This window comes from Cucumis melo, chromosome 5 (genome assembly GCF_025177605.1).
Source record: "Cucumis melo cultivar AY chromosome 5, USDA_Cmelo_AY_1.0, whole genome shotgun sequence".
Classification (NCBI taxonomy): domain Eukaryota; kingdom Viridiplantae; phylum Streptophyta; class Magnoliopsida; order Cucurbitales; family Cucurbitaceae; genus Cucumis; species Cucumis melo.
The window spans coordinates 9,091,012-9,102,870 of NC_066861.1; the positions used below are offsets into that span (position 1 = coordinate 9,091,012).

The window sequence follows — 11,859 nt, forward strand, 5'->3', positions numbered from 1 at the left end:
CCACATGGATTTGAATCATTTAAGCTAAATTAAGCTTATTGTTTGACTGAATTGAACTTTAGCCCAAATAAATAATATTTAATTTGATCAAAATAATTAATTTAATCAAACAGTCATGATAAAAACACGTGCCAGAATTTACCAATTTATGTCATTCAGTTTTAATTTGGAACACATGTAAGCCTTGAATCAATATATTATTAATTTGGTAAATGATGAGTTGACAATTTGTGATTGATCTAAAATTTCTTATTTAGCAAACAATTGGAATATAGTTTTGTGGCAAATAACAGAATAGAAATAATATGAAAAAAATAGTCCATAAGATCAGAAATATAATTTACTTTGATACTCATATGAAACGTAGATAATACATAGACACAGTGACACATAAACTTCTGAAAATCAAAGGAGATATTTAGCTCATGATCGCGAGGCCAAGGGAAGAAAAAGAAATAAATTCGATTCAAATGAAAGATTGCATGTCGGATCCATGGGATCACACCAACTGCATTTCTTTTATTCTTCCTACCTCACTAATCAGTACTCCATAACGCTGAAGCTGAACAACATAACATATCTTCCTCCATATTAATTTGTTTTAGCTAACTGATCCCTTTGTTTTACCCATTTTCCATGTTCTTTCAAACCATATTATATGGTAGCACTCGACAAAGTTTAATAGGATTATGACTCTCAAAAGCACAACAAGAAAAAGGAAAAGTGTTGCAAGTTAAATTTGGGTGACTAAATTGTAAGTTTTCTTCATAATTAAGTATATATAAATCTTAAATTCTCTAAAAAATAAATGGTAGGGCCCATTTTTTGGAAAAAACTTGCAATAGAAAAGTCAAGTTCAAGTAAACGCATAATAATATCTTTATTCATGACTTTTCCTCATTCTGTTTCTTCTTCTTCTTCTTCTTCTTCTTCATAGTCCTCACTTCACAATTCCCTTCTCTCCACCATGCTTTTTTCCCGTCTCCGCCGTTGCTTCGCTCCAAAACGCTCCTCTTACTCTTACACTCCCGCTCCTCCTCCGGTTCCGATGAAAAAGAAAACTAGTTGGCCGTGTGGGAATATTGATCAGAAGGATGATGATATTATTAGGGGAAATAACGAAGAAAAAAGTAGTGTTGCGATGTATCGGATTGAGAATGAATTGAAAGCGATGAACAAGGAGGTGGCGACGCACTGCAGTTTCGGACCGGTGGGTGATGATATTTTCAGGTGGGAAGGTATTGTAATTGGGCCGGCTTGTTCTTGTTATGAAGGAGGCATTTTTCATGTTTCAATTCAATTTCCCTCCGATTACCCCTTCACTCCTCCCTCCATTCATTTTCTAACCAAGGTTAGTTTGCTCTTCAACTTTCATATTTTCATTCTGATCATCTTTTATTTTTAAAGTATATATGAATCAAAATTAATTATGAGTGATAGTTGTTGGTTCCATTTTAATCTTTTTTGTTCCTTTTTCTTTTAATCTATTTGATTAGTTCTCATGTTGGTTTCATTTCAGTTTAGGGGCCATTGGGTTCTTTTTTCTAACATATTTTTTCATGTTTCTCCAATTATTGAAGTTTCTCACAAACCAAACAAAATCTAAAATCAACAAAATTCTATAGAGCCCCAAGAGCCAAAAACGACACTTATTGCCAATAATACTAAAAAGAGTTGGACAATAGTATATCGTCTTCGATCTTGCAACCTTTTTAACCCACACAACAAATAAACAATTTGGACTGCAAAATGGATCTACAAATTCTTCATTCAGTGATGCTTCTTATTATATCAAAATTATGATCGAAGTTCTTGATAATACAACTACTAATATACAACTCTCTTAAAATGTTTCAGTCTTAAAGTCATTTCGTAGTTCTATTATCTCTTTTTCTTTCTTGTTGTAGCCAATGTACATTGGTTGAAAGGGATCGATTTTACAAATGGGAGAATAGATAAGAAAGGGAATAAGAGGGTGCCGAAGAAGAGAGACGAAAATAGAGGGAAAATAGTAAGTTTTCGATTGTAGATTGAAATGGAAAAAAGAGAGATAAATTGGGAGGCGGAGCTGATGGGCATAGATAAATGGTTTACAATAGTAAATGCATTTTTCTAAATATTTAATTGCATATCGGGTAACACTCTTCACCACTTTGCACATGTAAACTAGAAAGAGTGAAGAATGCCCATTGTATACTATATAGAGGGAAGCATGGTGTTGGCTCTCCATTATCCTTGGGCCATGATGCCTAAGTAAGCTACCCCCATGGCACATGTGTGTTGTATGGCGTGAGCTAGTATTGTGGGACAAGTGTCTCGAACAACTTTCTATGAGGAGGAGTAACAATGTCAAGTGGCACGGGTGTGCTGACATTGCGCCTTCTCAGGATGGTTGGAGGTTGCAGTATAGGCTCAAGCTCCGGCACAGTTATGCTTAAATGACACGATATGGTCACGAGTGTTACCATGCCTCGATAATATCCAAATAGTTAGATGTCTGTAAAGTCCCCACTGGTACAAATGACTTGAGGCCTGATTCTTAATAAACGTGCCCTTACGTAAAATGAAGTACGGTAACATCCATAGGTTCAAGATGACAACTTTGGTAGCCACCCAGTAAACGACAGAAAGCTAATATTGACATGGTAACCTTTAATACTCATTATGGTTGGCACGTTAAGCATTCCGTATCTTGAAGTGTGACATAAATGATCCTAAAAACTTCTAGTGGACCTGATAAGCTAACTATGAACTAGTATGTAGGAGGAATGACTTGGAAGTGTCTAATGGTCTCGTTAAGCTAGTTATGACACAGTGAAGTGACAGGAATCACTTGATTGTACCTGATAAGCTTTGTAAGCTAGCTCTAGCCTCGTTTAAGGTTATGACTCATTCTAGAAAGGTCCCTGAATATGAGACAACTAAGAGGTTGAGAATTAAGGTGAAAGAGTAAGGTGAAATGTACGCAGGGACAACGTACACCACTAATAACAAGCTAAGTTACAAGCGTTGAGTTGAGAACACTCGGAGACGATGAGCAAAAGAATGCCCACACATACAACTAGCTAGTTGAACGTAGTTTGGATGTAAATCGTGAAGCAAAAGACTAATTAAGTAAGCTCAATTGAGGAGAAAAAAACTTCCAAGAAAAGAACCTCCCCTAAAAGTACAACATAGTGTGTAGAAGACTCACGAAAAAGAATATATATCACTACAAGAAACGGGGGCACTCCCGACGCAGAAATACGTCGGCGAAAATGCAAAGTACGTCGGAAAAGGATATCCCGACGTACAAAACGGCGTCGGGAAGCACGTCGGGAGAAATGCGTCGCGAGAGGCTTTCCCGACGCCGTACCAAAGCCGCGTCGGGAAAGGCTTTCCCGACGCCGGAATATGCGTCGGCATGACGGCGTCGGGAAAGCCTTATTCCCGACGCCGTCTATGCCGACGCATATTCCGGCGTCGGGAAAGCCTTTCCCGACGTTTTTTTCCCGACGTAATGAACGTCGGGAAATATTTTTTTATATATTTTTAAAAATATTTTATTTTTACTTTTTTCCTTATAATATTTTGCTCAAACATTCACAATGATGTTCGGATTGCTCAAAAAAATTTCGCGACGTTTTGGATTAAATTAAAATAAATTAATAAATATACAAACACAAATTAAAAAAATAGAATTAAAATTAATAATACGAATAAGTTGACTACAACAAAATATAGTTCTCAATATAGAAAAAACATAAACATAATGAAGCTAGGGATCATGTGGTGGTCCCTGTTGTGCACGAGTTAGGTCTTCAATCATCTTTTTCATAGCTTCCACTTGTGAAGCTAATGCTTGGTGATTTCTATCTTGTACTTCAATCCGTTCCAAAGCTTCATGAAGTTTAGCTTGTAATTCAATCTCTTTTTGTGTGGACTGCGAACAAGATGTCGACGAACTGCTTGCACTTGCCGTTCTGCGGGCCTTCGGCTTGGGTCCCCAACCAAGGCCTTTTGAGTAGCCTGGTCGTCTACCCAACACCTGATCGCATATCTCATCCTCAGAGAGTGGCTGACTACCCTCTGGGATAGGCTGGGATTGGAGTTCCAGCATTTGATTCTGCAACAAATTTAAAAATTATGTTAGGTAACGCGCAAAAATATATAATAAAAGTGGATAATTAATAAGGGTATAACTTACATGCGCATCCTCGGCGGCTTGCGACACGAATGTCCCAGCTCGAACGTGTGTTTCCCGGAACAATTCCACACGATCGACCGGCTGCCCTCTTCTTTCAGCGAGCTCATGCTGTCGTTGTAGAAACGACTTGGACCCGCTACTATGATTGTAAGGCTGCTTCTGTCTAGCAGCCTTGTTTGTCCGTGATTGCTCCTGCATTAAAACAATTATATTGTTTATTTCTTATACATATAAAAACTTGTTATCATAATTAATCATGACAAATACCTGGAATGCACGGCTGATATAATGGTCGCAGAGGAAGTGCCAATCCTCATCACGTCCAACCAATGCGTTTGGTGGGTTGGCACGAGCCTCCTCCGGGTCGCTGTACTTTTTGAAATGTTTATGACAGTCGGCCCGGAACTCTTTAAAGGTCGTGAGCATCTGATGCTCAACAAACCTGTTCATTGCTTGATCATTGAAATCAAGCACAAAGAATCGCTGCACATTACAAACATAACACATTAGATTGGCTAAAGTTAGATATGTTTCAAATGAAATCATATATAAATGTGTAGTGCATTTAATTACCTGGAGGTCGCCCTTGACGACCTCAATGTATTCTCTCCCAACGTCCGTCCACTTAAGACAGCGGACGGGAAATGTCTTTCGCACGCACACGCCTATCGCCTGGCTGAAGCGAACGGCGTGTGGAGAAATAGGCTTCTCCGCTCCAGGGGCGATCGTCATCGGAATGCGCCCATTTATTGCAACGTGGCGCTCTAACTCCAAGAGTCGAGACTGCGCACGTCTCCTAGGAGTCGGAGTCGTTTGTTGAGAAGAAGACTCTGCTCAATAAATAGACAATAACATATAATGTTAGAAAAAAGAACATGAAATATTTGTAAGTTAAAATGAAGAAAATTCTTAGACTCACCCGTATTGTCGCCCACAGATGATGACCCTCCCGCGATGTTATTATCTAAATCGTCCTCAAACTGGAGGAACATATCGTCCGTCTCCATAAAATTTGATGGTCGATATGACATAATGGCTATGGACATAGAAAACAAACATTTTCAATTTAACTTAAACCTCCCTCTCCCCAGATAAGTAGTAATTCCATTTCATAATAATTACACGACCACTGTACACAAGATAATCTTCCCCATAGAATTTCTATCAGATCAAGACATCTCGGTATAGACTTAAGCATATTCAAAAAAGAAATATGTTGAGTAGACCCATTAAAACCATCCGTATATAAGATTGAAGAATGTTAAACATTTTGTATAAACACAAAATTAAAAGTTTATTAGGTATTTCTCAAAGTTCAAACGACTAAGTAATTGGAGATCCTAAATCACAATCTCAAATTCAATAAACACCCCCCCCCCCCCAATTCAATATAACCTCAAAAATCTCTACACATTCAAATTTTTTATCAATCTCAAATTCAATTTCAACTTCAATCTCAACGTCAATCTTAAGTCCTAAAACCACTTCAAATTCAAATTCAACACTAAAACCTAAAACTAATTCAAAATCTATATCCTAACACTATTTCAAAATCTAAATTCTAAAACTAATCCTAAAACTAATTAACTAAAGCAAAACTAAAACAAAAACAAAAAAGAACTTTAAACAATTTCAATAATACATACATTTTTTTAACTTTGAAACAAAAAAAAAACAAAAAAACAAACAAACCCTAAACTAATTTTTATCAAAAAAAACCCTAAAAAAACTGAATAAATTTACATATTTCACTTACCAAAAGTGGCAGACGGCGACGAGGAACAACGGCGAGGCGGTCGGCGACGGACGGCGGCGGAACAAAAGGAAAGCACGGTCGGGCGACGTTCTTCTTCTTCTCCTTTCTTTTTCTCCTCTCCTCTCGGCTTCGGTTCTGTGAATACAGAACTGAAACGAATTTAAAGGGGATTTCCCGACGCAGTGACGTGGCGTCGGGAAATCCCTCAAAATGCGTCGGGAAAAGAGGAATTCCCGACGCTCATTAAACCCCTTTTCCCGACGTTTAACGCGGCGTCGGGAAAAACCCCTATTCCCGACGCCGCTCCCGACGCACTGTTCACGGCGTCGGGAAAAACCCCTTTTCCCGATTTACTTTTTGCCGACGCCTTCATGTTGCGTCGGGAAAAAAGGTTTTCCCGACGCCGCTCCCGACGCACTCTTCACAGCGTCGGGAAAAACCCCTTTTCCCGATGTATTTTTGCCGACGCCTTCATGGTGCGTCGGGAAAGGTGGTTTTCCCGACGCCTCTCCCGACGCGTTGTTGAGGGCGTCGGGAAAGCCCTTATTCCCGACGTTCTTTATGCCGACGTGCTTTTCGGCGTCGGGAATTCTCCATTTTCTTGTAGTGTATGCTAACGATAGCCTTTAGGTTAGCCATGTTCAGGGTGTTTTTATAATTTAGTCAAAACTATGTCCTTTCATGTATTTTTTTTTTTTTAAATATAAGTTAGGGTGAGAGATTTAAACCTAGAACCTCTTGGTTCTCAGGACATATATATAAGCTTTTAATAGCCTATGTCTTTTACGATTTGATATTATTATTTCTATTATGTTAATGCACTTTAACAATTTTAATATTGTAAATATATTTGTCTAAAAGACTTCTTAAGAAATTTAAATGTGGTAGCTTCATTTTTTCCATAAATACAACATTTGTTGTAAAAGAGAATAAATTACAAGTATAAGAAATTAAAAAAAAAATGTAATTATAACTAATAATATATATTCCATAGATTAATTCAATAAATTCATTGTCATCATATTTTATTATAGAATTTAAAGTGATTTGGAGGTAATCTGACCCGTTTAAACTTTGTTCGATAATTATTTATTTATTTTGTTTTAAGAATTTTAAAATAAATATATTTTCTCTCATTTTATATTGATTTGTATATCTTTTTTAAATACAAAAATTGACTGCTTAGCCCAATTTAAATTTTTTTTCTTTTTAATTTGGTGATAAGAGTGTTTAGACTTAATCTTAAAATAAGAAACTAAATGATTATAACTAAAACACAACCTTAGGTTTTGTTCTAGGTTTTCAAATTCCAAAATAAGATGATTGAGTTTATAGCGTGAAATAAAAAAAAAAAAAACTTTTAGATAAATTTCCATCTACATAACTATTTGATTTTTGGGATTTAGTTTTAAAAATTAGTTTATAAGTTATATTCATTTCATCTCCAATTATTTATTTAACTTTTTACAACGTTTTAAAAAAAATAAGTCAAAATTCAAAAATTAATAATAATAAAAAAAAAAAGTTTATAAAATCTTGTTTTATTGTTTCTTAGAATTTAGTTGGTAATTCAATTCTTTTGCTAAAACCAAGAAAATGAAATAGTCATTGTTTACATTTTGGACGGAAGACTGTAATCTGATTGTTTGTTGATTGAAACAGATATTCCATCCAAATGTAGAGTTAGATGGAAGCATTAAGATTGACATATTGTATGAAAATTGGTCTTCAGCATTGACAATTGAGAAACTTCTACTTTCAATATGCTCAGTCCTTTCAAACCCAATTCCCCAAGGCTCCACTAATGAAGCTTCAACAATGTTCCTCAACGATTGGCTCAATTTCAATGACATTGCAAGACAATGGACCAAATTATATGCAATGCCAATTTGATATCTCACCCCTAAGACAATATTGTATATATTCATTATATGCACCAATTAGTATGTATGTGTAATGAATTATATATCATTTCATTTGTTTTAGGGCTCCTAAAAAGGTTGGATTTTGATCTTGGTGATTGTTTTGCCAAGCCCAACATTGTTTTTTTTTTTTCTTTTTTTTTTTTAAATAATGATTTTAGTTTGTATAATTGATTGGTTCTACCCTAATTCAAATTATTAATTGGCCATTTCTTGATGTTGTTGTTTCTGAATAAATATAGAGTTTGTTTAAAATGAATTTCTAAACCTTTCAAACACTTATTTAAACAATTTAAAGGTTGCTTCATATTTTTATTTTTCTTTTTCTCTTTTCTTTTGTTTGTAGTCTTGAAGAAAGGTGTGGTTTCATTAGATTTGTTTTGTGTTTCTTATGTACACTTACTAACTACCTAGTCTTCTAACACAATATAATATACATTGCTATTTCAAATTCAATTAATCATATATTGAAATTAAGTTTTTTTTAAAAAAAATAATATGATTGTCTATAATTTGCAAGAAACAAAATATTTGTAAAATGATAAGTAAATTACATGATGTAAAAACTATTTAGTTTCTAAAACTAATATGTGATAGACTTTCATTATTATTTACTAATATATATCATGGATAGATTCTAAAACTCTCTATTTTATTAGTATTTGTCATTTATAAATATTTTATTGAAAGCAAAGTTGTAAATTAAATTTCATTAATTCAAAAAAAAAAAAAGGAACCATTTCTTCACCTTTTTAATTTCGTTCAAACTCACCATAAACTCTCTAGTTGCTTCTAATACTCCCCCCCAGAAAAAAGAACTCAATTTTTTCCTCCATTTTGAATGAATTCAAGATCTGAAACAAAAACTAACATTGGTCAGATTTTCAAAATCAACAAATAAATTGAAACTAGGTGTGAATGAGAAAATCAAATATAAATTTTCTTAATTATTCATTTTAATTTTTGTATTCTATATAAAAGTTGAAGTAACTATTCCTCAAGAAAAAAAGATTGTATTGGTAAAACCAAAGTCAATAAATTTACAGTAATGATATGAGAAACAAAATAGGGTTTAAAAAGACAAGAAAAACCCCTCAAAATAAAATCATCATCAATTCAAAGAAAAATATTGCATTAATCTCTCTATAGCAAAGAAGAGGCAATGAAAGAAATAGCAAAAAAGAAAGGAGGAGAAATTTATGAATCAGAAACTAACAAAGCATCCCAAATCATATCCATATCCAAAGATGGCATTCTGCTGAGTTGAACATGCTGTTCTATTTCCAAATTCCCATCCTCATTTCTCTTCACTTCCCCTATTTCCGATCCCCCACACACGTTTTCCGACGCCTTCTTCCTCAAATCCAACACTTTTGAATCTCCCTCCATCAATCCCTTCTCACATGAATCAATGGTGGATACGGTCGCCGCAACTCTTTTTTTCCTACCCGAATTCCCCTGTGTGATCGCTTGCAACTTGGCCTCCAGCAGCGCCGCCGTCGTCCGGTTCAGAGAGTTTGATTTCAGGCGGTGTTTCTGATCCGGAAAATTCAAATGTGCAAATTCCCCCCTCAGCATATAGGCGGCGGTGTCGTACGCGACGGCGGCTTCGACCGCTGTGTCGAATGTCCCAAGCCACACCCTCGTTCGATTCCTCGGCAGCCTAATCTCCGCTACCCACTTCCCCCAGTGCCGTTGCCGGACACCTCTAAACAACTTCCCGACTGCCGACGACTCCGTTTTCTGATTCCCCTGTTTTCTTCCAATCTGTTTCATTGGTTGCGTCTTCGTTACCCCCAGCCAGAAATCGCTATAATTACCCGATGCAGCCGCAATAATGGCGGCGCTTCGGTTCTGATTTTGGCTGTTTTTAAGCCATTGGAGCCCTGTTTGAGCTTGAATTTGAAATGGGTTTTGTGGGGATGGATCAACAATGGTGGGTTCTTGAAGAAACAGAGTAAGATTCGTTGAATCAATTTGAGATTGAAACAGAGGAGGGGAAGGAGAAAGGGACTCGGATTCTTGTTTGGGAAAAGTTTCCAAGAAATTCAAAGGAACAAAACTTTCTCCATTTGGGTGAAGATTACTTTCAATTCCATGAATGCTATCGATCAAATTCCCACCAGAAATCTCAGATTTTTCGGTCGAAAACAAAGAGGAAGAAGTAGGAGAAGGAGAAGTAGGAGAATTAGGAGAATTAGAAGAAGAAGAAGAGGAAGAAGAAGATGGGGATTTTGATTGATCAATGTTTCCATTAAAACCACCATTTTCAGACCTTGGAGGTCGAAGTATAGAACCCCATAGAGTTGGATCGCCATAAAAGTAAGATCCAGAGACGAATTGTTGTAAAGAAGAAGATGAAAAATCCTTTTGAATGATGGGTTTTTGTTGTTCAATGAATGGGAATTGATCCTCCATTGTTGAAACACTACTTCACAAGGAAGAAACCAGAAGAAGAAGAAGAAGAAGAAGAAGAAGAAATGGAAATACAGCAAACTCAAGGCATTAATTATGCTTTATATATATATATATATATAAGAAAAACAAAGAGAGAGAGAGAGAGAGATTTAACATTCATTCATGTGATGGGGTATCTACTTTTTGTTCATAGTAAAGTTTTTAAGTTATCATCTGAGTCAGATCTATAAGTTTTTATTTATTATTTTGTGGGTTTTTTCCCGTAAAGGAATCGTCTCATTCCCATTTGCTTCCACTCCTGAGTTCGTGCAAGCCATTTCTCTGCTTTTTCTTTTCTTTTCTTTCTATTTTCTCAATGTCGTTGACCAATCACAGGCTGACATGTCAGCTCCATTATGCTGACCTGTCAGTTAAGGCTGCTGTTCATGGAGATGGCTGAATATCCACCATTGAAAGGAACTAAAAGAACCTCATAGCTTAGCTTAAGCTTTAATGGCAGCAATTTCCTCTTTACTCATTTCTCCAACACCCATGTGTCGAACTTCTTAACTTCTTAACTTCCTTTTTTTTTTTTTTTACTTTTTTACTACTTTGCTTCTTCTACTTAATAATCTAAATCAATGGAAACAATCTTAATCCAAGTGTCAAATTAGCAAGTGTCATATAACTAAAATAATTAAAGAAAGGGAAATGATATTAGATATAAATTTTGAAGCCTCTTTTTCCACGGATTCTTTCTCACATATCCAATAATGTAAAATTGTTATTGTGGTAATAATAAGATCACAAAAGCTTGAATTTTGTTTGAAGTTCTCTTTGGTGACTCACTATTCACAAATAGACAAGAAAACCTCTCAACAAAGAAACATAAAAGAAAAGTATCTTTTAAAAGATGTACCACAAGCAAAAAAAAAAAAAATAATAATTAATTAATTAATTAAATTATAAGTTTAGGCTATCAACTTTAATCTTTAAGAAATATATATAACTATTTGATGAATTTGTTAGGATTTTAACACTTTTTTAGACCTATTTTTTTAAAAATAAATAAGTGCTTAACTCACTCAACATGTTTTAAAAAATTGGTGAATCTATAGACACACAAGTGTAAGTTGTTAATGTTAGGCTAGACTTTACAATCAAGTTTGTCCAACCTATTAGATTAATTAGTTAAATAGAAAGGTTGAATAAATGAAGAATAAGATTAGAATTTTGGTGTGTAGATGTATAAAGAATTTGGTAATTAAGGTAGGTAGTAGTAGTAGAATGAACTATTTCATTTTTGCCTTTTCTATTTCTAGTGCAAAAGAGGTAGTGAAAATAATGTACAACTCAAATGACTTCCAAAACAAATTTATCTTTTTATCAGCATAAGAAATTAAAATATCAACTCACCATTTAGGTAAGTTTTTCCACTTCTACTACTTTAATTTTCACCTTTTAATAATATATCAAATTCATAAAATATTTAAAACAATTCTAAAAATGTAAAAAGACTATAAGTCTCAGAAATACAAAAAAAAAAAAAAAAAAAAAAGTTCTAGTCAACAAGCCATTAATCAGCCACATGTGCGCAC

The 11,859-nt window shown here is 35.0% G+C and overlaps 3 protein-coding genes across 4 annotated transcripts; 1 reads left to right on the forward strand and 2 right to left on the reverse strand.

The window, feature by feature from the left end:
- The first annotated feature begins 900 nt into the window (after positions 1-900).
- LOC103496968 (uncharacterized) lies at positions 901-8,073 on the forward strand. Its single transcript, XM_008459023.2, has 2 exons — positions 901-1,351; positions 7,605-8,073. The coding sequence occupies exons 1-2, from the start codon at positions 968-970 to the stop codon at positions 7,833-7,835; spliced, it is 615 nt and encodes a 204-aa protein (XP_008457245.2). The 5' UTR covers positions 901-967; the 3' UTR covers positions 7,836-8,073.
- Positions 3,667-6,107, reverse strand: LOC127149282 (uncharacterized). Of its 2 annotated transcripts, none has more exons than XM_051084432.1 (6): positions 5,943-6,107; positions 5,106-5,222; positions 4,760-5,016; positions 4,454-4,669; positions 4,187-4,378; positions 3,667-4,078 (listed from the first exon to the last, which is right to left on the reverse strand). In XM_051084432.1, the coding sequence occupies exons 2-6, from the start codon at positions 5,215-5,217 to the stop codon at positions 3,758-3,760; spliced, it is 1,098 nt and encodes a 365-aa protein (XP_050940389.1). In that variant the 5' UTR covers positions 5,218-5,222; positions 5,943-6,107; the 3' UTR covers positions 3,667-3,757. The 2 variants fall into 2 exon arrangements, with proteins under 2 accessions (XP_050940389.1, XP_050940388.1); XM_051084431.1 differs by having other exon boundaries at positions 3,667-4,105; positions 5,943-6,106.
- Positions 7,983-10,432, reverse strand: LOC103496967 (ethylene-responsive transcription factor ERF062). The gene is made up of 2 exons (XM_051084430.1): positions 9,081-10,432; positions 7,983-8,718 (listed from the first exon to the last, which is right to left on the reverse strand). Exons 1-2 carry the CDS (start codon positions 10,280-10,282, stop codon positions 8,712-8,714), a joined length of 1,209 nt encoding a protein of 402 aa, XP_050940387.1. The 5' UTR covers positions 10,283-10,432; the 3' UTR covers positions 7,983-8,711.
- Between the last annotated feature and the right edge of the window lie 1,427 nt (positions 10,433-11,859).